Genomic DNA, 23,695 nt, shown 5'->3' on the forward strand with positions numbered 1-23,695 from the left:
CAAAAACTTTGCGCTCAAGCTGCTTTTCAGAAGCGCAGTAGGAATCGTATCATGAATGACAAAGAATCAAATCTTTCAGGTGTATGGTGGCCCATTATGGCCATAGTTTTTTTTGATATCTGTCCTAACTGTTTTGTGTTTTTATTTTTTTTTCATATTTTCATTTCGAAAAAAAAACAACAACAACAAAAAGGAAAGAAAAGAAAAATACAAGTAAAATAAATGTTTTTTTTTTTAATTGAAAAAAAAAAGTGACATGGCCCATAATGACCAGAGGTCCATTAGTACGGTGGCCCACAACTGTTATGGTAAAACCAAATAGCTCACGGCGAAATCAAATAGCTCACGGAAAAACCAAAAAGCTCACGGAAAAACCAAAAAGCTCACGGAAAAACCAAAAAGCCAACGGCAAAACCAAAAAGCCAACGGCAAAACCAAATAGCTCACGGCGAAATCAAATAGCTCACGGAAAAACCAAAAAGCTCAAGGCAGAACCAAATAGCTCACAAAAAAAACCAAAAAGCTCAAGGCAGAACCAAATAGCTCACAAAAAAACCAAAAAGCTCAAGGCAGAACCAAATAGCTCACGGAAAAACCAAAAAGCTAACGACAAAACCAAATAGCTCACGGCAAAATCAAAAAGCGCACGGCAAAACCAAATAGCTCACGGCAAAAGCAAAAAGCGCACGGCAAAACCAAATAGCTCACGGCAAAACCAAATAGCTCAAAAAAGCTCTCGGCAAAACCAAAAAGCTTACGGCAAAACCAAATAGCTCACGGAAAACCAAAAGACTCGTGGAAAAACCAAAAGACACGTAGCAAAATCAAAAAGCCCAAAAATGGCTGCGCATTACGCTGAAAACGAGCGTTTTCTACCAGCATTTCCAAGTTCGTTTCTTTCTGCCTGTGCTCGTTAAGAGCACAGGCTTTTGAGAGCAAGAGCAGCATTTTTACTCGAAAGATATAGGAAAAAAGACATCGTCCACCGATTTGTTTCCAAAAGGAGTTACTGAGTTATTCATTGCTCGTATTTTACTCTCCCTTATCTTTGCAACTTTACAATATTTGATGGGCATGGTTAATTATTTTCCTAGTTAATATTATTAATAACGGAAGTAACAAAGGTTTTGCGCTTATCTCAATTATGTTTACCGCTGACACTGATTATATAAATTGAAGGGTTTTTCCCGGTAATACGATTGCACACTGTACGCAACACCAGCATTGTACTGTTCTACCCTAATTTTTCGAAGATGCCGACCACAAGCCAACAGAGCGATCAATTTCAACAATTTCTGGACCAGAATCAGTATTCCAACAACAGTATCTTGCGTTACGAGAAAATTTTCGGACGTGGTTTTGTAAGCACTGGAGGTCTTGAAACAACCGAGGTAAGGTACATCAGGAAATCCAAGTAATTTTACTGGGAGGTAAAATCTCTTTTTCTCTCTTCCTGCAATCTAGAGTTATTTTGCAAATGTAATTTTCAGCTCATTCGAAGTTAGCCATTGCAGTAGCTAATTTTACTTTCCCGAATAAAGTTTTATTTTTTATTTTTTGATACTGCGGACGTGGAATATTTCGTAATCGATCAGCCCCAAATGAAATAATTTCTAGAGGAATTCGGTGAAATCAATTCAGTTTTGATCATTAAGCTTGAAGTGAGCCAAAAAATATCATGCAGTGCCATAAAACAGAGTTATAAACTGTAAATCCTAGATATGTATCGCAAGTTTTTGCCAGCAGATGAAAATCTAAATTCTCCCTCATGTATTGTGCAATCGAAGGAGAAACTTTTCTTTCGTCAATGAATTCTATTTTTTATTTGTGGTGCAGCCCTTGTTGAAACCCAGCTTTTGCTCCTGTCATTGGGAATTCTCAGGAGTGACTTTCTGTTTGCGTTTTATTTTTCTCTCACATTTGTGGCGAGTCTTATGACAAAAAAATTACTTTAAAATTTGCAGTAATGGTCATTTTGCTAAATGGGGAATATGAATGAAAGGAAATCCAAAATTCATTGGGAAAAGCAAATGGAAAAGTGGGAAAAGTAAGCTAGGGTAAAAGAAAACTCAATTTCGATTTCTTTGGCTTCGGGTCTCTTACATCTTTTCTTTTTTTATGGTGTGATAAAGACTATTATTTCTCAGTGTTTTGCGAGATGTTTTACATGATTTTGTTGACAGTAACCTTGAAAAGGTTCTTTCACATACATGTAGCAAAGATCTAACCTCAGGGATTGTGCACTAAGGTCCCCTACCATTCCTGTGGTGTTAACCCCCTACAGGTTATTTCATGAGGCCTTTGTTTCCTTTGTTCCAGGGATTTTGTAATATTGTGATCTTTCATTCCCCGTGATTTTAACCTGATACACAAGTTTATATCACTGTATTTAGTTAAGGGGATGTGGTATCTTTGTTTATCCCAGGGATTATGTAGTACACCTGTCATCTTTCATTCTCTGTGGTGTCTATACCAAAATTTTTCAAGCCTTTCCTCCCTGAAGTGAAATATGGGAACAAAGCAATTTTTTCATTTTTTTCATTCTCTTTTCTTTTTTTATGTAGGAAATTGTAGCAATGCTGAGTTTAAGACCAGGTCAAACAGTTCTTGATGTTGGTTGTGGAATAGGAGGTTCTGCTTTCTACATGGTGAAGGTATGACTTGTGATAAATCCCTTTTTATTGTACAGTGTATATATGCCTACTCTTCAGGTTTATTCAGTCGCCTCTTGGATAAACCTCTTGAACTCCTAGTTAAAAGGAAATGTTGATATTTTACAAAAGAAATAAGGAAAATCATTTTTATGTTAATTTAAATTGGTTTTCTTACAACTTTATTTTTTGAATTTTCTCATGCACTGAGTCAATTTTATCAAATTTTAGTTTGTGAGGGGACTTGGATAAAGGAGGTAATCAACAAATTCAGGGGGATGGGCTAAGGGAAATCTCAGACTTCTTTAACTTTGTTTTCTTTTGTGGTGCAACTTCATTTTTCCTATGCTCTGAGTCATTATGTGGCTTTGCCAATACTGGTATGCAGAGGGGTGGGCTGGGGAGGGTGTTGGGGTTCTTTTTAAGAATAAAAAATCTTTAGATTTCAGACCAATTCAGAGCTACATGTAGGATTGCTTCTTGCTTATAGCACTACAATTAATTTTTTTTAAAAGAGTTTTCAGATATTATCTTTTAATTCATAAAAGCCATGTGGTAGCATGTTTTTAACCAAAATTTTTAGCTTTTAATGAACAACTTTTGTGGAATATTGTGTTAAATTTGACTATCTTGTTTCTCACCTAGAATTTTAAAGTGGAAGTATTGGGTGTTGACTTGTCAATAAATATGATTGATACAGGAAAACAGAGAGCCAAAGAATTTAAGGATGATAAGGTAGAATATGCTTACATGTAACCTTTAACTTCAAGAAGTGATTAACATGTAATTTCCCCTTAAAATATTCGTACATTATCCAGCAAACAGATAATGAATACTCAAACTTATCAGGTAGAAGTTATCTTGATCGAACACTAAATCCTTGTAACTCATTCCTAAGGAAATATTTAGGAGCTAGAAGGGAGAATTAACAATCAGAAGTCAGTAACTTTAAAGTATGATGTAAACATTATGAGTAAATAAATGTTACAACTAAATGAATGTAAGTTGTTGTGATAATACATGAAGAAGAAATTCCCTTACAGGTTTTACCACATGCATCTAGAAATAACCGTAGCTCATATAAATATCTTAATTTAATTTTGAGATGGTACAATTTATATTATGAAAACAAAGTGTTTGTGAGTTTTTTTTGTCATGAAGATGTCATTGCAATTGTGCAGCATTGGAAATTTCTAAGCTCAACATATGCCAAATGGAAACTACTGTGATGTGAACTGAGAATGTTTCAGATGAAAAAGGCTCAAAAGTGGTACATGTAGTGTTAAATAAATGTGTTTCTTAACTTTGTAGCTCAAGCACTAAACTTTCAAGTTGTCCTTTGTGTTTTTAGGTTGAATTTGTGGTTGCTGACATAACAACAGCAGATTATGCCCCAGAATCATTTGATGTTATTTACAGTAGAGACACAATTCTCCACATTGCTGATAAGGAATCCTTGTTTAAGAAGTTCTTGGTATGCCATTTTTTTTGGAATGAATGAGTGCTTAAAATAAAGACCCATGTAATATTGACCCAATGTTTGCTTTGCCCAGTTTCCCAAGGGAATGTCAAACATTTTGTTGAGAAACTATGTGCATTTGTTGGTTAATACAAACTCTCCAAGGGGACACACATCTTTGGTTAATATGTGAGGTGTTGACTGTAAATCTCTTGAATAGATTGTAATAAGATGGGTGTGAGGTGGACTACATGTAGGCTTGAAAGAGTGTGTTTTCACTCATGTGTAGAAAGGTTCAGCTATGTTAAATGTTCATTCAATTTTTAACTGTTTGTAGCATTATGCCAAGTACGTAGAATTTTTAATTCAATGTAAACTTTAATCTGCCAAAATAAACTCTGCTAGATCCGGGCTCATGCTCAGTGACAAAACTACAAAAAAAATCATCATTCAATCATTTCTCTCATTACACTGTACATGTCCCCTTGTATATGTACATTGCATTTTCATAAGTTCCAGTTGAGTGATTGGTTGTAATTCTGTTTGTCTTGATTAGAAATGGTTGAAGCCTGGCGGAGAGCTTCTTATTTCTGACTACTGCTGTGGTGCTAATGAATTGTCTGAGCAGATGAAAGCATATGTTGCTAAGCGACAATATCACCTCCTGACTCCAGCTAATTATGGAAAGGTAAGGGCTGAGAATCTGTTGGAAAACTGGGCTGCTTTTCATCTCTCTTAAAAAAATTAGATAGTTAAGATTTCTGCCAAGGCATTTAGCTTTGATTTAAGACATCCAGACTGTTGTCAGAACAAGTTAAAATTTGAAACACAAATATAAGAATTTTAAAGTTATAACAAACTCCTTTCTCAAGTTTTGTGAAATGTCTTCTTCTTTGCGTTAATAGCTTCTCAAGAAGGTTGGTTTTATTGATGTAAAAGCAATAGACAACACCAAGAGATTTGTTGAAGTTCTTCAGTCAGAGAGGAAGAGATTTGAAACAGACAGGGACATTTTCTTGAAGGTGGAAATATTTAAAGCTACACTTTAACTATATAGATCATTTTTATCATTAAAAAATGTAAGTTAAAAAATCATTGACAACAGGAAAGTTCTAATGGTCAAATTGTGAGGTTAGGCACAGTTCATAAACTGATAAGAATAAACTGATCTTATCTTCTCATTTCAATCTTTACACCTCAACATCAGTATGTAAATTCTCCAAACTGTCCTCTATACATTTTCTATTGTGCTGTCACAGAGAATTAGTTAAACAATCAAGAGCTTCTTAAATGATCATTTCCTATATTATCATGGCCTTAATGTTTGATTCAGGGGTGATGCTCTTGGGAGAAATAAGATGCTGGTCACTCGTAGGGTTTCAGAGTTAAAAGGCCCCCCCTTTTTTTTTCTTCTTGCTTATTTGTTTTCTGTTTTTTCAAAACAGGATTTCAAAAAGGATGATTTTGAATACCTTGTTGAAGACTGGGAGACAAAGATTGACCGCTGTGGCCGTGGAGACCAAAAATGGGGTCTATTCCATGCCAAGAAATCTTCTTAACTCACTTTTTGCTCAAAAAGAGGAACATCGCGCGTAAGCTAATATTCGGAAGCGCATTAGGAATCATATCAAAATTTTTAACGTCAAAGAATCAAATCTTTTAGGTGCTTTATTTTTAATTGATTAGATAAGCACATAGGTTCACGCTGCCCGTGAACTTTTTGTACCTCCAAAAATTAAATAAGAAAGGTTAATAAATCAGGTGTTGCTTTTAACATTTGGTTATAGTCATCTTTCGCTTTAAGGCATATGCACGCGCCATTTGTTTGCATTGTTTGGCGGTCAGTGGTAATTGCGAGACGCTCGCGAAGGCTGAGACATGCGCGAGAGGAAGAGCAAGTGACTAATTCGTTCGCCTTGCACGCAATGAAATAAAATGTAAGGAAGACGCAAATTTCAGACGTGAGCACAGGACCCTCCATTTTCCATGTGCAATATTCTAGAGTTCATTTTGACTGCACGTTTCAAGACGTGAACCAGAAAAATTAAACAAAATCACAGTAGTCAGAATATCCAAATCAAAAGCGTGAAAACGTGGGGGACTAAGTCGCAATTAGTTTTCTGTTTTGCGTTTGATTGGTCGAGATGGAAGGATTTGTATTGTAGAGCGAAGTAAGGCAAGTTTCCCATCATGCGAAGCGGGTGAAAGTGAAAGTTGTGCGCCATGTTTACTTCCGTGATACGTCTTAACATGGATGGGGAACTTCATGCAGTGTCAATTTTCTCACAGCTCAGAAATTGAAGACCACGCTAAATGACGCTCCGCGCTATTTTCATGTTCCGCAAGAATTAAATTTCCTCTTAAAGTTTGCGCTATAGAAGTAAAGCCAGACTATAAGCGCAATCAGTTGAACATGACCAACATCATTTTCCTGCACTATTTTAGTATACGCTACAGAGTTTTGTACAACTTAAACTGAAAACCACTCGTTCGTTTTCGCTTTTTATTACCATGTTGCCATGGAATTGTATGAAGGTTAAAACACCTGGTCATGTAACCGAAGTAAAGTGTGATGTGCTAGAAGTTTGTGGACCAGCCATATCTCCAGTGCTGAACAATGGAATCGCTGTCCAGCATTGTTTACACCCTTGAACTCTCAAGCTAATCAAGAAAAAGGAAAAACGATTGTGGACTTTGGAGATGTTGCACTCATTCCTACCCGGTCTCCCTCGGTCTGGCGCCTGCACTCTTAGCTGACGTTGTTAAAACGAGTTGACCGTTGACCGTTAATAAAACGAGTTGACCTTTGTTAAAATTTACCAGAAAACTTGCTAACAAAGGCACTGTCTGGTTCTTTGTTTCACTGCGTTTCTTATTTCCTTGTTCTTCCAGCAGTACAAAAACGGATTTACTGCCGAGTTGCAGAATAGTAGAGTTAGTGTTGCATCTAAAGCGAGATCAAGACTCGCCGTTCGCCATCTAGTCATGGCAAATACAGCTGCCACCGTACCATATGGGAGATAACAAGCCAGGAGTGCTAACTGCACCCACAAAGCACTGGAAACTGTTTTCTTGTATCGTGCTATATTTGACGGATTGTCCCATTTGTTAAGCTCTGGATGATAACCGATGTCTTGCACTTGATTTTGATGTTGACGGAGAGTCCGATAAATTATCACATAACACACAGTGGAGATCATTAGACACACAGATAGTATGATGCTGATCAATGTTGTGCAGAGGCGCAAGTCGTGAAACATTGTCATCGCTACACCAGAGCTGAGAAGCCAAAAGAGAAGAAGGGCGAGCCGCACTCGTTTCAACGTAACCACTTGTCGATATCGAAGTCTTAATAACATGGCGAGAAGTCTGTCCACACTTATAGTAGTCACAGTTAGAGATGAGACGCCGCAAAATGTCCCCCCTATTGTGTACAGCAAGATAACAAGGTAATAACAAGGCTTGGAGTGTTCGGTAGAACATGAAAAGCTGAGGAATAAAGGCTGAGTGATTAACCCTACGCCCAGATCGGTACATGCGAGACAGCTGAAGAGGAATTTCGATGGTGGATGAAGGGACGATGTTGGTATCTTTCGAAGGGCAGCAATGATCAAAATATTTCCCATTACAGCGGTGACTGATAATGGTATATTTAGCGTTGACATGATTATCCTGAGATGCAATCCGTAAAGACTGAGTGGGCAATAAAATTCGTAGTTCCCGCCTTTGGTTGAGTTCGTCATTGTTATATTGATTCCGTGTAGACCTATTTCTTGCTGGTCATAACAAAGGTTGAGGTTCAACAGGCATGTTTCTAAGCTTCTCTCTCCATTTCTCATGAGTTGAAAGGGAGCCAAGAGCGTTGTCTCTTCGACGTCGTTTGAATGTCTTTTCTGGCAAGTTAAACATGCAAAAATACATCATTAATTTAAGTTATTGGTGGATCTGCAATTTTTTCTCGCAAAACACAGAAAATCTTCAACTTGCATGATTAGCTGATTCACCAACATCTTATATCTACATGCCATCCTGTGATTTCAATGGTTAGCTACTTATTTCGGATAACTGAAGAACCATTCTTGTTAACTTATGTCACTTTGTTGGTTTTTCTTCTTTCACTGAATCAACTTTTACAAATGAATTCTTTTTCCGGACTAAAAGCGAACTTAATGGTTCGTTCGGTGATATCAAGATATTGCTAGTTTCAAGACGGGAAGTTAACGACAACAAATAACGACCTAAACTCGAGCTCTGATCTTGAATCACGTTAATCAACGGTAAGAAGTGCAGTTCTTTCCTTTCGACGCTTGCCGTGAAGGTTATATTAAACTTGGGTTCTATCAAAATCTGAATAATGATGAAAAAGGAAACAAGACTTGAATACAAACCTCAGGCGTGTGTACCCACGTCCCTATATTTCCGACGTTATTACTGGCAAGAAATGAAAAAAGATGTAAAACTAGGCGGATATGTGTTGCTCGAAAAACTTCAAACTAAAGAATCAATCTAGCCGGTTCTTAATCTATTGGCAAGGATAGTATCATCACGTTCAAAAACAAAGTTTATGAACGTTCAGTTTGTGTCAACAGATGGTGTTTGAGTTATCAAACCAAACAGGATGGCATCTCTTTGCTTGTTTGCCTTACGGTAACACGATGAGTTGTACGTCGGATGTTATGGGCAAGATGAATTAAAATTGCCTCCAGCACACACACAAATTGATGTTGGATCTTCACCAATATCTTGCCAGAAACTTTAACGCATTTTAATAACAGGTTTGTCTCTAATTTTCAATTTCTCCCTCCTAATAAGTGCTGACGTATATGTATTTTGCTTAAGGCAACAGAATTTAAAATTACCCATATAGAAAAAAAAAAGGAATTTTTTTGTTAGGTTTCCTTTATCCAGAGCCACGTCAAACGGTTTTGAAATGATTGTGGTAGTTTCGTGCCATAGGAAGCGACAAATAAACGAATTCATGTACTTAGCGCCTTTTGGTGCCTTCAAGTTCTTCATGCGATAACAAGCAAATAATGTGTAAATATTCATCATTTGGTTCGATTTACAGAAGCACCTGTTCTCATTTTAGGTTATACATTTCGTAGTTTTAATTTATCCTCTTTTTAATCATCCCTGTCAAGGAGCCGAGTGCCAACTAGACAACTAATTGGCAGAATTCTAACTAAAAAAAAAAATTCAAAGGGGACCTTGGGCAGCAGGGGAAGCAACGCCGACGAGGATGCCGTTTAAAAGTGAATTCATATTTTTAGTTAGAACTTCGCAAATGGTTGTATAAGTTTACCGTCTCTTCAGGAGCCAAACCTTAACTTCAACATAACGTGCGTGAGCAGCTTTAAGTTCCAAAGGGAAACTAAAATTATTTGCTGTCGAGATTTCCGTTCTCAGACCACACAAATTTTGGTAATTTTACGTTGCTGTTTTGCAGAGAATGGCTCAGAAATGTACAAAGCTTATAACGCGCTTGCAGAGCTTTTTTCCCGATAATATGATCTTTTGGTTTTTCCACTTTCTTTTGCCGTCGCCGTTGTGGGTCCTTATATTTTTTAATCGACTTCTTCCTCGCGCCCGGCGTTGCCGTCCTGACAACTTAAAGTCCCTGACCCCCAGGCATTATATCAATGAAAATGGGATAGTATCCACTCAAGATAGAACCAACCAAAATCTACCAACATTTACATTAGAAACAAAAACATATATTTTTTTAGTTAAAAACATGAGAGAATGAATGTAGATTACCTCGTTTCATTTTCCTATTGTAATATTAATCTTGCTAAATAGTTGGCCTCTTCTAGTTCAAGATTATATGACTGTTCAGTCAACCTCTTCTTAAAATAAAAATTAAAAAAAAGAAATAAATTTTCAGTTTTTGCAATCTTACTTTATATATTTGATTGGCAAAAACCCGTTAGGTATATTGTCATTATTGGAAAGACTGTTAATCGTCCCGATTTTAGTATTGTTAAATAATAACAATGGTGATACCAAAATAATAATAACAATGATAATAATAACAATAATAACAACAACAACAATAATAATAATAATAACAACAAGAATGATAATAATGATAATAATAAAAATAATAATAATAACAATAATAATAAAAATGATAATAATAACAATAATAATGATAATAATAATTATGAATATAATGATATAATAATATTTTTCAGCAGCATTTTCTTTTCTTTTGGAACAGATATTTATCCAATGTGTTGTCCTGCCAACTTAATTAAACTCTTTTTCGCGCGTGCTGCGAATTCAAATGACAAATTTATTGGGCACGAATTGCTGTCCTGTTTAAAAAAGACTCATATCGCTAAAAGAGTGTTCACTAACACTAAAAACTAGAAGCACGCCTGGAAATCATCGTGGAAAGCGAACCTTTTTCATCTTCAGAGATATCAACGGTTATCACTCAAGTTTCTGTTCCTCGGAATAAACATCAAAAAAATATAATAACTGTGGTTAAAGCGGAAATTAAAACTAATTGAAAAGAACTGAACAAGATGACGGAGGAAATGTTTGTTACAATTTTTCGCTTTATTTGTTATTTTCGTGATAAATTAAATTTTTGTTCATTTTGCTGTTTTCCTCGAACGAAATAATCACTTTGAAATTCTCCACTCTGTTGTTATGGATTCAACAAAACCAGCTTCTATCAATCGGCAAACAGGAAGGTTCATAACCACCTCTCTCGCATTGTTTTTACAGCTGAGAACGAGGGAAATCAATGATTTTGATCCAATTTTTTCCTTTACTTCATGGCGGCATATATTGTGCTATTAAGCGGTTAACAGAACTACATTGCGCAAATGATTTCTCAATCAACATTTCCCTCGCTATATTTATGAGCCGTTAGATTTCACCAGATTATAAAAGCTATCAGAAAAAACATATTTTCACTTACCCTTCTTCTCACTTTTTTTTCTAAGATCGACGTTGACGTTTTTTCTTCACTTGTCATCGATATGATTGCAAATGACAGTTAAACAAGAAATACAACAGCGGTATAAGCTTAAATCTTAACGCTTGATATTGGTGAGAGCATTATCCATGACAAGATACCTGTCTAATTTTCTGCGAAGCGAGGAAATCGGTGTCAAATCTTCAAAGACGAATGGGATGTGATTTCAAAAATTATAACACTTTTGTTTGTTGCCTTCAAACCAAATCACATTAGGTTATACAGCTGCGAAGCCAAAGGGGGCTCACGCAGGGTGTTTGAAATGGTGCTCTTTGGCAATCTCAAGATTCTAGTGGCCTTAGAATTTTATGTTTTAAATGGTGTTCTACGATTCAATAACGTACAGCACGTGTGAAGTACATTTGCAGCATACACAGTATTTTCATCATACTATTTTAAAGACAGACGAAAACAACAAAGTCCTTCTACTCATCTCATGGAAGAGGTGTAGCCTGGAGCAAATTGCAGGAAAAGAAACTGGTATTAATCCATATCGGGGAGGAATGAGAATTTTTAATAATGTTTTTAATAATAGTTTCTCAGTTCGCCAGATGGACATAAATTTTACAATCCCCATTCCTTTTCCTGAAGCTAAGTCACTCCTCGCGTTAATACGGCACCAAAACTAAGAAGACGATCTTCAGCGACAAACGCTGACCAGGTGATCAGTGTCGTTTTAGTAGCCAGAGCTGTTAAAAGATACTGACGTCAAATGACTCTATGAGTTATTTCGAGAACGCATAAACTTCATGATAAAAAAAAATGATTTGTAGGCGAAACAACAAAATAATTAGATCGTAACTTGTCGAGCAAAAAAAGAGCTTTTAATTTTTCAGTAATTTTCAATCTGGAAACACCCAAAAAGCTATTTATGCGTCAAATCATCAAAGACTTAGAGTTAAAAACTAAATAATGGATGTCCCTTTTGAGCCCATTAAGAAAAGCCTCGTGGGTGATAAAATCCTTTTACTAGCTTTTCATAGTATTTACTGGATTTATGCTATGGCGGTACTCTTCCTTCTCATAATTAAAAGTATACTTCACCCCTTTTATTTCGTTTTTTTAATCTGCTGTGAATTACTAGAAATAAAATGGCCGTTATTTATTTATTTATCATTAAGTCTTTTTTTATGCTAGAGTGCTTCGTTTCTTCAGAGAGTCGGTTAATTTTTTTTTTAAGCAACTAGCAATTAGTTTTGTTTTATCAGCTGGACCCCAAACATAAACTTTCCCATTAAAGTCATTAAACTTCTGATATAAAAACAATCAGAGGTGATATCTTTCAGATCAATAACATCGGATGACTCCCTGAAAAAAAATTCTCACCTACACTATTTCCAAAAGCGTCTTGATTTGGAAGTTTCTTTTGTGAAGAGAATAAAAACAGTTACATTTCAGCAAATTTCAGATGCTTTTCCTAACGTCTTGTCTTTGGTTTGCATGATTTGACCTCTCTATTCATTAGTTCAGTGCCAACGTCATCAATGTACATTACTGACAAAAATTTTCAAGAGGCTTTGTCATATCGAAAATTAAGATTCATGATCATTTCAGTGTCAGTGTTCATTCAGTGTCATTCAAATTGATGCAAAAATCTCAATTTTAAAGAGCGTGTTTGTCGCCTCCAAGGAAAATATTTTGAAGTGACAAATGGCACATTGCCACCGGCAGAACCAAAGTTAAATGGAAAATCACTTACTTCACATCTAGCTTATGATCATATTGAAGTCAGATAACACAAAATGAAAAGAAAAACCGGCAGTTAACAAGCAAACAGTATACGAAGATGATAATGGTCCATTTATATAGCACATTCTCCTTATTGATATGCTGTGATATACTTTAAAACACTTTGTGGGGGACTGAGGCCTGACTACATTGAGCAGTTAAAGTTTTGAAAAAAAATTTTTGTAGATGCCCAAAATTTTGGAATTTCCGGGAAACAACGCCAGACCACAACAAAGAGATTTACGTTCCCTAAGTTCTCGTCATCCCCATTGTGCCCTAGTGATGGAGTCAATTAGTCACCTTACGCCTCCAAGGCCCAATATCCGAACCAATTAGCAAATTCCATGTGGTCTTTTACGACCATCATTTTCAGAGAGTCTCTGAATCTCAAGCCGCATCGGACGATTTTCTTCGCTTCAAATAGATTGATTGACGTTCTTATTGTCTTATCATTTTTGCTGAAGCCATAGCGATGGTTTTTTTGGGTGTAAATGTCTATACAACTGACAGATCGGGTTGTAAATCTCCTAGACTGGTCATTTTCCTCAGCGTTTGATGATAGCCTTCAACAGGTGATATTTTCAATTCTGCAATATCGACGTACATGATGTATATCGACGTACATGATGTATAACTTATATAGAGGTCGTTCTCGGCAGAGTATCCCTTTAAGTTATTGTGTAAGTCATAAAATTAAACTTTTAAATTTTCCTGTTCTGTTATTACATAGTAACCAAACTTGATGGGTACTATAATTTCGTACGTATAGGGCTGTGCTTGCGCGCCTCACGCCCTGAAGCTTTGTTTTTCCAAATGCATACTTTTCTTACAGCGGACCGCTCATTCCAATGTGTTACACATTTTCCCCCTTAATCAGCAAAACAATGGTCTGACTGTGTCCTTCAATGCACGTGTTACCTCGCGAACCTTCCAGCAATATAAGAAAGGATTCAGAGTTGAGGTCAAGAAAGCCATAGAAATTGTTACATCCCAAACGAAGTTGAAAGATGGCGTATTCGATTCAGTGAAAGCAAATATAGCTTGGGCTATCCCGTGTGGTACATAAAAAATCACCAGTGTTATCTGCACCCAGACTACGCCCGTCACCGTCTTTTTGTAACGTGCGATGTTGAAGGTTTCTCCCCGACCAAATTGCCCTTGCACGTTTACTTGTGTTTGAAGCTGGCGAAGTCTCAAGTAGATTTTTAAGTAACAAAACGTCGAGGCGATCACGCACAGGAAACCAGTCGTGTAAACGCTGCTCGTTGTAACGAATGGCTGATAAATGAACGTCGATGCAATCACAGCGCTAAGAAGCCAAAGCAAACTCATTGTGACCCGCACTCTTTTCTTAGTTACCAGCTGCCGGTATCTCAGACCAAGTAAAAGAGAAAAGAGTCGGTCCACGCTTATTGCTGTCAGTGTCAAAATCAACCCTAACCCAAGTAATGTAGCAGTGGTATAAAAAAGGGTCTTCAGATGATTACAAGTTACTGAGTGCTCCTGAGACGTTAAAAAGCTAACAAAGAGAGGCTGTGAAAGAAGACCCATGACAAGATCAGTACCCATAAGCCATCGGAGGAGAACTTTTGACGGCGGATGGATAGAATGTACTCTCTGAAGTGCAGCAATGATCAGTACGTTCCCTAGTATTGTAGTTATAGACATAGGAACATTTAACGTCAAAATGAAAATCTTTTGCGGCAATCCATAATGACGAGTCGAGCAAAACAAGGCTTGACCTTTCGCTGTGTGGTTCCCATCTGGTGTTGAGTTCGCCATCCGCTTTTTTTACAGCTGATAATATAAGCTCCACTTTTCTTTAAAAGTCTCTAATGACCAAAAAATTCTAAATATATGTATATATATATACATATAGCCACTTAAATCTCTTTTTGCCTCAGTATTAGAGCCACCGATGACAAGTTAAAGCCGCAGTCACGAAATCCGGATTCGACTTAGATCAGGACTAGATACGAATAAATTACCTCGCAATGGAAGAATACCTGCTCTCTGCAATTGCAACAGAATTGAAGATAATTCCTTCTGACTTGTCCAAGATATAATCCTCTCGAACAGATATCCCCTTCCCTGAAATAGAACATAAAAATTAAAAACTCATGTCAATTTCACATTTCTTCTTCATGCTCTGAAATACGTGCGCACTTAATATAATGATTACTTAGCTGAACAAATAGTGAAGAATGATTTCCCGGAGTTCTTTGCTAATTCTATTTTTATTCATCTGTCTGCATTTATCAAATGAAAATTAATTTAAAATCGCTTTAGAAGTACTGAAATAGGCCATTATCTTCATACCACAGGTCAACAATAAGTTTACAAGAATGAGCAAATTATCGTAATTTGTTAGTGGCGTGGATATCACCTTTATGGTGAAACTGAAGGCTGAGGTAAATAATTGATGTTCGAGATATTGAAAACCTATGTTATTTAGTTGATAAACCCCTTCAGGCGACTGACAAGACGGCTGATAATGTTTAAGTCTGAGATATTGCCTAAAAAATGAACATGAATATGAAAATGAATGAGGGCAGTCTCTTGATCGGCCAAACCAGTCGGGAATTTATTCATCTTGTGTCCCTCCCATTAATTTCCGTGTCGTGTTTTGACAGCTAATTTTGTTGACTTTTTTATGCTTTCGGAAGCTCAACAAAACGAATTCGATTTCCTTCCATATTAAGTAATAAAGATGAAAATGTGTAACTCTTGAGCTGGCTTTTTTACGCTGGTTTTGTTTATTTTCAACAGAAATAATCGGAGGACAAACTTCGGTCAACATGAACAGGGGTTTCTGCGCGTATTCTGAACCACGTGACTCAAAGTAGCCAATAGAATTGCGTTAAAAGTAATGGATAGGTTATAATTTGCGATAACCGAGTAAAGTCAAGTCAGTCAAGTCCATGTGACCTCTTGAGAACATTATTTGTAGCAAAACACAGTTTGACAGCTTGATAAATGAGCACGGAGCGCGATAAATGAGCACGTACAGATCACATGATACTTTCTTGGCTGATAACATGGAAAAAAAAACTAAACAAATGAAAGGACCTGATATTGCTGTTAAAAAGTTTGGCCGATTGTAGTTTTAAAGTTAAGGGATCTTTGTAACTCCGAGTTTCCACCTCTCTGGCTTGTGTAAATACTCTGCTGTTTACAAACATTAATTTTCTCGCAACATATTCGCTTCACCACATAATTCCCTACAACTGCTGTTTTTTTCATTTTGAAATTTACAGCAATAAAAAAGGACACCAGAGAATACCACTTCCCCCTCAAAACTTTTCAAATATACTAATGGATTGATTTTAAATAAGGACTTATGATAGGGAAGTTTATTAGATAAAATCCGGTGTTTTACAAGGATATCCAGCCCTGAGAAAAGCCGTAGCCGTAGCCGTTGTGTTTGAGATCGCCAATCTGATGCTGATACGTCACTCGTCTTTCGCGCCACTATGTCACTTTTTCCTCATTTACTAAGGAGGCTGATTTTTCTTGTCAGGTGTTTATATAATAAACAAAATAGTACATGGTTGCTCGTGTTCAACTCATTATCTCACTCGTTCGCTGCACCTTTTCGTGAGATATCGTGCTGAACGCACTCAAGAGTAATTCCATATCTACGTACGCCCATGAATTATTCTCTATAAATTATATTTAATAGTTTACTCCAGGGGCAGTGACACTGAGTATTATGTATACCGCTGACCACTTTTAGGCACGGCATCAAATAAAACGCGTGTTTTACAAAAACATGGCGGTCGCTTGTTGATATGTAACACTGAGAGTTTTAATTTACTTTTCGCTATGCATTCCCTTTACATAAGCTGATTTGAAAAACATATTAGTAAGAAACCACACCTGAAAGCGTAACGTCGAGGTCAGGAGTATAAGGCAGGAGTTATTTTTTAGCCAGACTTCAGAAATCGCTTTCCTGGGGTTCCCGCTTAACTTGATTCCAGATATTAGTCTTCATATGAAATAATCGATTTTGCATATATGTTCTGTACAACACTGAATTTCACCAAAGGCCGTTCTCTGGGATACGAAAACACTCACTTTTTTGTAAAATTAAAAAACTGCGGCACTTTCGCAGAAGACCCCGACGGAAAAGCAAGTTTATGCCTTACTGCCGATAACAGACACAACAGCGGGTTTTTTATTTTTCTTTCACAATTGCGATTAATTCCACGAATAAGATCTGTTTATCTTGATAAATGAAGCCTTGCAGTAGGCTTTTGAAACGGAGTTGTCAAGTTGTTGACGCTCTACGGTCATTATACAACGTGGCAGTGACAGAATTTTAATTTTGTCAAAATTTTATTTTATTGTTTAATCCTCTCTTTTTGCATTTTGCATTGATGGTATTGTTGACATAGTTCTGTGAACACTTTCGTCTTCTCAGTGGAAAACTAAATCTAATAAAATTGAAGTCTTTTAGTTCAACTGAATTTTTTTTTACCTCTAGTCTCTATGACATCAGAAAACTCCTAATCAGTGTAAACCGAACGTGGTTCTATCAAATTTCTGCCACTCATTGGCGGACATGTAGAATGGAAATACTCACTTTTAAAACAGCTGTTCGTTGTAATGTGATAAACATCGACTCAAACGTGTTAATTCATTTCAGTTTTTCCTTGTTTATTTTCCTAAATAAGCCAAGTTTTAAAGTCTTTCATTTCTGCTTGAAATTATTTTAAAAGGTCCTTTTGATGGGCCAGCATCCAGAATAAGCCATCGCTGGCCTCCTGAGCCTTTACCGGTCCGTTCGAGGAACGACACCCGTGAAATATTTCCTAGAAACGAATATGGCACAAAAATCACTTGGCCTAAGTGCAGGAAAGCTTCCTGCTAATTATCAATGCAAAGAACGCCTGATGAAAAAGTTTCCCATGATTTATCACTGAATTTTATCCGAACACCAAGACGCATAAAAGCTTTTAAAAAATCCGTTAAGTTGATGTAGACCCAACTCCCTTTATCAATAATTTAAGGTGGCTCTTTTTAATCTGAGAATATTCATCCAATATTAGCTAATACTAATAATCTGTATAATAATCTGAATTAAAGTAAAGGCGGTGATGGTGATCATGATACTTCCCCGATGACCTTTAATTAATGCAAGTTCAAAGGGAATAGCTGATGAAGAAGTTATAGAACTTAAGATATTCTTGTCCAATATCCTTACGGTAAGCTGCCTCAAATTTCGAGTGAAATACTGTATGGGGACTACGCTTGCGCGATTTCCTTCCCACGCCGAAGCTTTGTATCGCCAAATTCATGCATGTGTATGATTTTTGGGAAACTGTTCATTCCACAATGTTCCAAAATGTTCTTTATCTTACTTCAACAAAAGAAGGACTTGATACTGTCTTTCACTGCTTGTCGTACTTCGCAAACCTTCCTACAGTAAAGGAAAGGACTCAGAGTTGAGGTCAAGAAAGCCATAGAAGTTGTCACATCCCAAATAAAGTCGAAAGAAGCAGTGTTCATTCCAGTGAAAGCAAAGACGGCTTGAACTATCGTGTGTGGTAAATAACAAACCGCAAGTGAAATATAGACCCAAACTACGCCTGTCACCATCTTCCTGAAGCGCACGATGTTGAAGACATCACCCTGACGAAGTTGGCCCAGCACGTTTACCTGCGCGTGATGTTGGCGAAGGCTCAAGTATATTTTTATGTAACAGAACGTCGAAGTGATAACGCACAGGAAACCAGTTATGTAAGCGATGCTCGTAGTAACGAATGGATTGTAGATGAATGTCGATGCCATCACAGCGCTAAGAAGCCAAATGAAACACAATGTAATCCTCACTCGTCTTATAGTTACTTCCTGCCGGTATCTCAGACCCAGCCGAAGAGAGAGAAGTCGGTCCACACTTATTGCTGTCAGTGTCAAAATAAGCCCTGACTCAAGTAATGCAGCAGTACCATAAAAAAGGGTCTTCAGATAAATACAAGTTACTGAGTGCTCCTGAGACATAAGAAAGCTAACAAAGAGAGGCTGTGAAAGAAGACCAAGAGAAAGATTTGTGCCCATAAGAAATTGAAGGAGAAGTTTGGACGGGGGATGGAGGGAATATACTCTTTGAAGCGCAGCAATTATAATTTTGTTGCCCATAATTGTAGACATGGACATAAGAATATTTAATACCATAATAACAATTTTTATCGGCAATCCATATTTACGAATAGGGCAGAACACGTCTAGACCTTTCGTCATGTAGTACCTATCAGGTGTTGAGTTTGCCATCCTTTTTTTCGTCAAGCTGGTAGCGTTCAGTTTAGTTTTTAAAGTTCCGCCTAATAAGACGTAAGATTCTATTCTTATCCCTGCTTCACCACTTGAGTGTTTCTTGCCTCCATTTCATGAAGCCACCAATAACAATTCAAAGCCAGTAGTCACAAGACAGCCATACGTCCCGGATTGTTTTGTTTTAGGTGGATGTACAAGGATATATTGGGAAATATATTCACGTATGTGATGCTGTGGAGTTTCTTTGACTATTCGCTATTAATAGAACTAGTCATTACCTTTTCTCCTTTACATAGTAAGCTGGTTTGCAAAATATCCTTGTTTTGGGAACGAAGTTGTCAAGTTTTTGATGTTCTCCTGTGATGCAAAATGAGAATGAGACAGTATTTTATTGTTTCTGCGCAGACGATTTAGTTGACACGGTTCTGTTGATGACGTCGACAAGGCGTCTCGACGTATTTCGATCTTATCTTAGTTTGTGGGTGGATTTAATTTTTTTTCATTTGCTTTCTTTAATTACTTTCCTCACTTATGAAATGTGGGGTTGTCACTTTGAAAGCGTATTCTGGGAATTGTGAAGTTTTGTAACTGCTTAGTTATGCAACTGAAAATGGCTTTATTTAAATTTCTGACATTTCTCATCGGTAGATAAATAAAAGCGAAATACTTACTCTCATGGCACTTGTTCACTGTGACGTTTCAAACATCAACGCCAACTTATTTTTCTAATTTGGCCAGGTTGTATAATCTTTCTTTTATCTTCATAAAATGTATTTTGACTAGTCCTTCAAATACCAGTCCCGGGATTAAACAATTGCTGTCCTCCTATGCATTTACAGGAACTTCGAAGAATATATGACACCAGAACCATTTTTTTTTGTATCTCCAGAGACTTTTGTCTCTGTTATTGCGGCTTAGATACCTACAGGAAGTGACTACGAGACGAGTACGCCTTGTTAGCTCTATAATAATTGCACCGATGCTCATCCACAACTAAATCCTGACCAATATCAGTGAGCATTTTTACAACTGTACTCCTCTGTGTTGCCTTTTCTACTTTCTGTTTCTGAAAATCTGCAAGAGACTTCGCCAGCATAGAAAAAAGCAGATACACGTGTCAGAGCAAGTTCCCTCAGGCAAGGCCTTCAACATTGCGTGACGCAAAAAGACAGTGACAGTATTAGAGAGGGTAATGAAAAATTAAACTGATAGCCTGTTATGTGCCACAAGCGATGATCCAAGCTATATATGTTTTTCACAGAAGTTACTTTGCTATTTTTTACTTTCTCTGGGATTTGAAGATAGCAATTGGGTTTTCTTAAACTCAGCTGTGATTCCTTAAAATTTCCTTAACTGTTGAAAGTCAGTGAAGTAAGACCAGCGGTGAAAGGAAACAAAGAGAGTGTTGTTTCCCTGAGCGAGATGAAGAACGTTTGTTAAATAGTGGAGTCACATGCCAAAGAGGAGACATTTTAAATTAAATGTAATCTTGGATTTTCGCCTCGGCCTTCTCAGATTAGATAGATAGATAGATAGATAGATACAGGTGTTTTATGATAATACTTTACAGCCCTGTGGCTGAATTATGTATGACAAGAACTCAACATAAATGTATCTTATTAAAACTTAGCATAAAGGAGATTTCTAGTAAAATCAGATCTTAAAGGATATTAATAAAACTATTCTTATATGAATTTCTTTGTCTTACTGCGAAGGATGTTGGCGAAGTCCTACGTATATATTTTTAGGTAACAAAAGGTTGAGGTGCTAACGCACAGAAAACCAGTTAGGTAAACGCTGCTTAAATCAACGAATGCTTTGCAAATTAACGTGGATGCAATCTCAGCGCTAATATAAGAAGCTAAATCAAACACAGTGTATCCCGAACTCGTCTCATGCATAGTTACTTCCTAAAAAGATTAATAAACAGAGACTAACATGTTTCATTCTAAATGAATGGAGCGTTTAAATAATTCGAAAAATTGGCTGGCAAGCTCGTGTCAAATTATTGACTTTGCATACTAATAGTGAATCCGGTGGCAGTTTTGTTTGCAAACTTGCTATCTATTACAGTGAATACTTAATTTTAAATGCATATTTGGCTTTCAGAGTCTTCTCGGCGATTGACACGCAGCTATTGTGTGTAGGCTGGTAAAAATGATGAGACACATTATCACGAAAAGGCGAGTCTAAGGCAAAATTCTCTCTCGAAATTCAGTGGTGTGAAGAATAGGATCCTTAAAAGAAAGTATCGCTGAGATATTAGAACGGAGAATCAATCAGTTACGTATGTTAAGAAGTTTTGAGGAAAAACAACAAGAATTCAAAGAAACAAATTATTTTCACTGTGGCGCCACTGGCTTAGCCATTCTGATACTTTACTATTATTTTTTACTCAAGCATATTAGTGATCTCCTGGCAAGCAAGTTACGTAGGTCGAACACTTGTTAGCGAACGGTTGTTTGAAATACCACACCGCCGTTGTAAAATAGAATTGTCGTCACGTTATTTTCTCAAACCCACCCGTTGTTATCATAATATCTATCTGAGATAATTAGTTTTATGAATATTTATATGAAACCACACAGCACCAGTTGTAAAGCTATACGAAAACCGGTTAACTTAGACGCAGTGGAGAAGTGGTTTTTGTAGAGTGTCTTTGGAGAATACATTATTGCTTCAATAATCTTTATTGGAACTTAAGACATGCGAAGTGGTTGCTCGTCTTGCAATTATCTCGTTAAATTTAGATAACCAGAGACGATTTGAATATTGGTTTCAGGCACATTTATGGAAACTCATAGTGGCCGGAACATTAGTATTTGGTGCTGAACCGAGCTTTGAAGTTGTAATGGTGGCTCCCAAACTGAGACAAAATTGAATTCGAGTGGAAAGGCTTGTGTTTACACAGACAATAAAAAATGAAGCGGTACTAAAGACCGTCACTGAGTTCGAAGGCGACAAAGAGGAATGGCTGTCAACTCAACTTCAAATGGAAACCAAACGAGTAATCAGGACATCTCCTGTGCGATTCGCCTTTATGGATTGCAACAAAAAACTTTCATCATTGCATTAGTTATCATGATTTCTATCACTGCTTTTGCAGGTAACATTTTAATAGTTGTTGCGCTAAAAAGGGTGTATTCTCTTCATCCTCCGTCAAAACTTCTCTTTCGATGCCTTGCTAGTACTGATCTTGGAGTTGGCCTACTTGCAGGGCCGCTTTTTATTACCTATTTAATGTCTCAAGGGCACTTAAGGAAGTGCGAAAGTCTGAGAACCATTTTTTATTGCCTCGCAGCATTGCTCGGGGAAGTATCGATGTTAACATTGACATCAATAAGTGTAGACAGACTTTTAGCTCTGTTATTGGGGCTTCGATACCGACAGAAAGTGACTAAGAGACGAGTACAGGTTACCCTGGTCTTGTTCTGGCTTCTTAGCTCTGTAATTGCAACGACCTTCATTTACAACTCATTCCTCATTCACATCACCCTTTCTGCAACTGAGCTTGTCTGTGTGGCCGTCTCGACGTACTGTTTCGTGAAGATCTACGTGAAAATTCGCCAACATCAAATTCAAATACATCTGCGAGAGCATGTTCATCAAGACCAGGCTTTCAACTTTGCTCGATACAAAAAGATAGTTTCGGGATTAGTATGGGTTCAAATAACAGTGGTGGCTTGTTATGTACCACATGCAATGGTTCAAGCAGTATATGCTTTTAAAAAAGCAACCACGCCATTCTTAGACTTTATTTGGGATGTAACCATAGCAATGGTCTTCTTAAACTCGGCTGTGAATCCTTTTCTTTACTGCTGGAAAGTTAACGAGGTAAGACAAGCGGTGAAGGAAACAATCAGGGCGTTTTTTTGTTAAGTCTTTAATAAAAGCTCTGGAATCTAGAGGAATCGGTGATTTCCCACCGAAAAGGAGTATTTTAATTTGAAATGAAAAGTAAACCTGGGTTGCGTAGCTTTTAATAAAGTACACTCTATGATTGGTCGAAAAAGTTTGCATTACCTTCTCAACTAATCAAATGTCAAACATTTTCCTGCGCTTCGAGAAGTTTGCTTGTTTTTAGTTCGAACCTTTATTGAATGCTTGCAATAATTTTATAGTCAAGCAGATGTTCTGTCATAAAGCCAAGGTGGGCTGATTGAAGACTCAATACTTCACTAACTTTCTGTGTTTAAAACTCATTAAAACTTCTAAGACATTTGAAAATATACCTCCTTAAAGGAGAGAAGTCGTTGTCAGCGGAGATGGGAATTGTTTTTACCGAGCTGTTGCTCTCTGAACGGTTGAAATAATGAAAAAAAGCATGAGGAAATCCCTTGTGCAACTGGTTGTTTGTTTGAGAAAAATCCAAAGGTCTTTGAGCGGCAACTTTTCTTCTCGAACTCCTTGTAGGATTAAGTCAGGAAAAGCAGAATCACGGGAACTCCAGTAGAAACTATGGATATATCATCACTTACACATCGCTCCCTAAGAGACCAATTTTTATCACTCATCGTCACAGAAAAAAGGGTTCAGTTTTAACTGATTATCAACGCTGATTCGTTCTCATTGATCGCAAAAAAGAAACAGTGT

General features: G+C 37.0%; 5 protein-coding genes across 5 annotated transcripts; 2 read left to right on the top strand and 3 right to left on the bottom strand.

The window, feature by feature from the left end:
- The first annotated feature begins 1,166 nt into the window (after positions 1 to 1,166).
- LOC113685457 (uncharacterized) lies at positions 1,167 to 5,884 on the top strand. Its single transcript, XM_027202969.2, has 7 exons — positions 1,167 to 1,391; positions 2,565 to 2,654; positions 3,297 to 3,386; positions 4,003 to 4,125; positions 4,667 to 4,798; positions 5,016 to 5,132; positions 5,556 to 5,884. Exons 1-7 carry the CDS (start codon positions 1,254 to 1,256, stop codon positions 5,667 to 5,669), a joined length of 804 nt encoding a protein of 267 aa, XP_027058770.2. The 5' UTR covers positions 1,167 to 1,253; the 3' UTR covers positions 5,670 to 5,884.
- Positions 5,768 to 11,607, bottom strand: LOC113685455 (adenosine receptor A2b). The gene is made up of 2 exons (XM_027202965.2): positions 11,042 to 11,607; positions 5,768 to 8,003 (listed from the first exon to the last, which is right to left on the bottom strand). Exons 1-2 carry the CDS (start codon positions 11,096 to 11,098, stop codon positions 6,942 to 6,944), a joined length of 1,119 nt encoding a protein of 372 aa, XP_027058766.2. The 5' UTR covers positions 11,099 to 11,607; the 3' UTR covers positions 5,768 to 6,941.
- Positions 8,816 to 23,114, top strand: LOC113685483 (adenosine receptor A2b-like). The gene is made up of 3 exons (XM_089197507.1): positions 8,816 to 8,885; positions 21,212 to 21,285; positions 21,885 to 23,114. Exon 3 carries the CDS (start codon positions 22,073 to 22,075, stop codon positions 22,979 to 22,981), a length of 909 nt encoding a protein of 302 aa, XP_089053633.1. The 5' UTR covers positions 8,816 to 8,885; positions 21,212 to 21,285; positions 21,885 to 22,072; the 3' UTR covers positions 22,982 to 23,114.
- Positions 11,901 to 15,564, bottom strand: LOC113685490 (adenosine receptor A3). Its single transcript, XM_089197508.1, has one exon. The coding sequence runs from the start codon at positions 14,606 to 14,608 to the stop codon at positions 13,700 to 13,702; it is 909 nt and encodes a 302-aa protein (XP_089053634.1). The 5' UTR covers positions 14,609 to 15,564; the 3' UTR covers positions 11,901 to 13,699.
- LOC113685497 (histamine H2 receptor-like) lies at positions 17,146 to 20,481 on the bottom strand. Its single transcript, XM_089197509.1, has one exon. The coding sequence runs from the start codon at positions 19,097 to 19,099 to the stop codon at positions 18,191 to 18,193; it is 909 nt and encodes a 302-aa protein (XP_089053635.1). The 5' UTR covers positions 19,100 to 20,481; the 3' UTR covers positions 17,146 to 18,190.
- Positions 23,115 to 23,695: the final 581 nt, after the last annotated feature.

Source organism: Pocillopora damicornis, chromosome 2 (genome assembly GCF_964200805.1).
Source record: "Pocillopora damicornis chromosome 2, jaPocDami1.2, whole genome shotgun sequence".
In the NCBI taxonomy this organism is placed as follows: Eukaryota; Metazoa; Cnidaria; class Anthozoa; order Scleractinia; family Pocilloporidae; genus Pocillopora; species Pocillopora damicornis.